General features: G+C 59.0%; 1 protein-coding gene across 1 annotated transcript; it reads left to right on the forward strand.

Annotated features, from left to right (window-relative positions):
* The first annotated feature begins 377 nt into the window (after positions 1 to 377).
* LOC139832618 (uncharacterized) lies at positions 378 to 779 on the forward strand. The gene has a single exon (XM_071822411.1). The coding sequence runs from the start codon at positions 378 to 380 to the stop codon at positions 777 to 779; it is 402 nt and encodes a 133-aa protein (XP_071678512.1).
* Positions 780 to 1,483: the final 704 nt, after the last annotated feature.

The following is a 1,483-nucleotide window of genomic DNA, read 5'->3' on the forward strand; positions in this document are numbered from 1 at the left end:
GCGTCCACAACATCACCTACGAGTCGTGCCACGCCATCAAGTCTCAGGCACTCGCCGACTTCCTCGCCGACTGGGAAGAGGCCCAGCAACCAAGCTCCCCCGCGGACCTCAAGCATTGGACACTGCACTTCGACGGTTCCAAGAACCTCGAGGGGGCAGGCACGGGAGTCGTCCTCACATCGCCAAAGGGCGACACCGTGAAATATGTCCTGCAACTCAGGTTCGAGCCCTGCACCAACAACATGGCCGAATACGAGGCGCTCCTACATGGCATGCGAATAGCAAAAGAGATGGGCGCAACGCGGCTGCGCTGTCTCGGCGATTCCGACCTGGTCGCCAGCCAGACTTCCGGCACCTGCGACGCCACCGACGCCAACATGATTGCATACAAGCGCGCGGTTGATCAAGCCGGCGCTAGCTTCGCCGGCCACGTCGTCGAATGGGTCGACAGGCGCAAGAATGAGGAAGCAGATGCACTAGCCAGACTCGGGTCCAAGCGACTCCAACCTCCTCCAGGCGTCGTCCTGGATATCCTCAGCCACCACTCGGTGCGCGCACCTCACGAACTGGACATTGCTGAACCTCCTGCTCCCGACTCCACCCTAGTCGCACTCACTTCCGACAGCGTCGACTGGACCGAGCCATACCTGAGCTACCTCGAACGCCAGATACTGCCAATGGATGAAGCCAAAGCACGAGCTATCGTACACAGGTGCAAGTCTTTCACCATTATCAATAAAGAGCTATACAAGCGCAGCGTCTCGGGAGTGTTCCAGTGATGCGTCGCCACTGATGAAGGGCGCAAAATCCTGCGCAACATCCACGCAGGGGACTGCGGCCACCACGCAGGCGCGCGTTCCATAGTCGCCAAAGCTTTCCGTCACGGCTTCTATTGGCCAACAGCCCACAAAGATGCAATCGCGCTCGTCCGCTCGTGCGCCGGGTACCAGAAGTATGCAAGTCAGTCGCACATGCCGGGGTCAGCACTGAAGACCATCCCCCTCACCTGGCCATTCGCCGTCTGGGGCCTGTACATGGTAGGGAAATTCAAAACGGCCCCCGGTGGGTACACCCACCTCATGGTCGCGGTGGACAAGTTCACCAAATGGGTAGAAGCAAAACCCATCAAGAAGTGCGACGGAAAGATAGCCACAAAGTTCCTACGCGAGCTTATCTATCGATATGGCTACCCTCACAGCATCATAACCGACAATGGCACCAATTTCGCCAAAGGGGAGATGGCCGACTTCTGCGAGGAAAAAGGCATCCGACTCGACCTCGCGTCAGTCGTACACCCCGAGTCGAACGGCCAAGCAGAAAGAGCGAACCAGAGCATCCTCCACGGACTCAAGCCGCGCCTGGTCGTGCCCCTGGAACGCCCAGCCGGTTGCTGGGCAGAAGAGCTCACCTCAGTGCTGTGGGGCATCCGCACAACACCAAACAGATCGACCGGCTTCACGCCTTTCTTCCTGGTGTATGGCGC

The sequence above is a fragment of the Lolium perenne genome, chromosome 6, assembly GCF_019359855.2.
Source record: "Lolium perenne isolate Kyuss_39 chromosome 6, Kyuss_2.0, whole genome shotgun sequence".
In the NCBI taxonomy this organism is placed as follows: Eukaryota; Viridiplantae; Streptophyta; class Magnoliopsida; order Poales; family Poaceae; genus Lolium; species Lolium perenne.

What these genes read in the sequence shown, in the direction of transcription:
- LOC139832618 (XM_071822411.1), top strand. Translation starts at nt 378, where the DNA reads ATGATTGCATACAAGCGCGCGGTTGATCAAGCCGGCGCTAGCTTCGCC.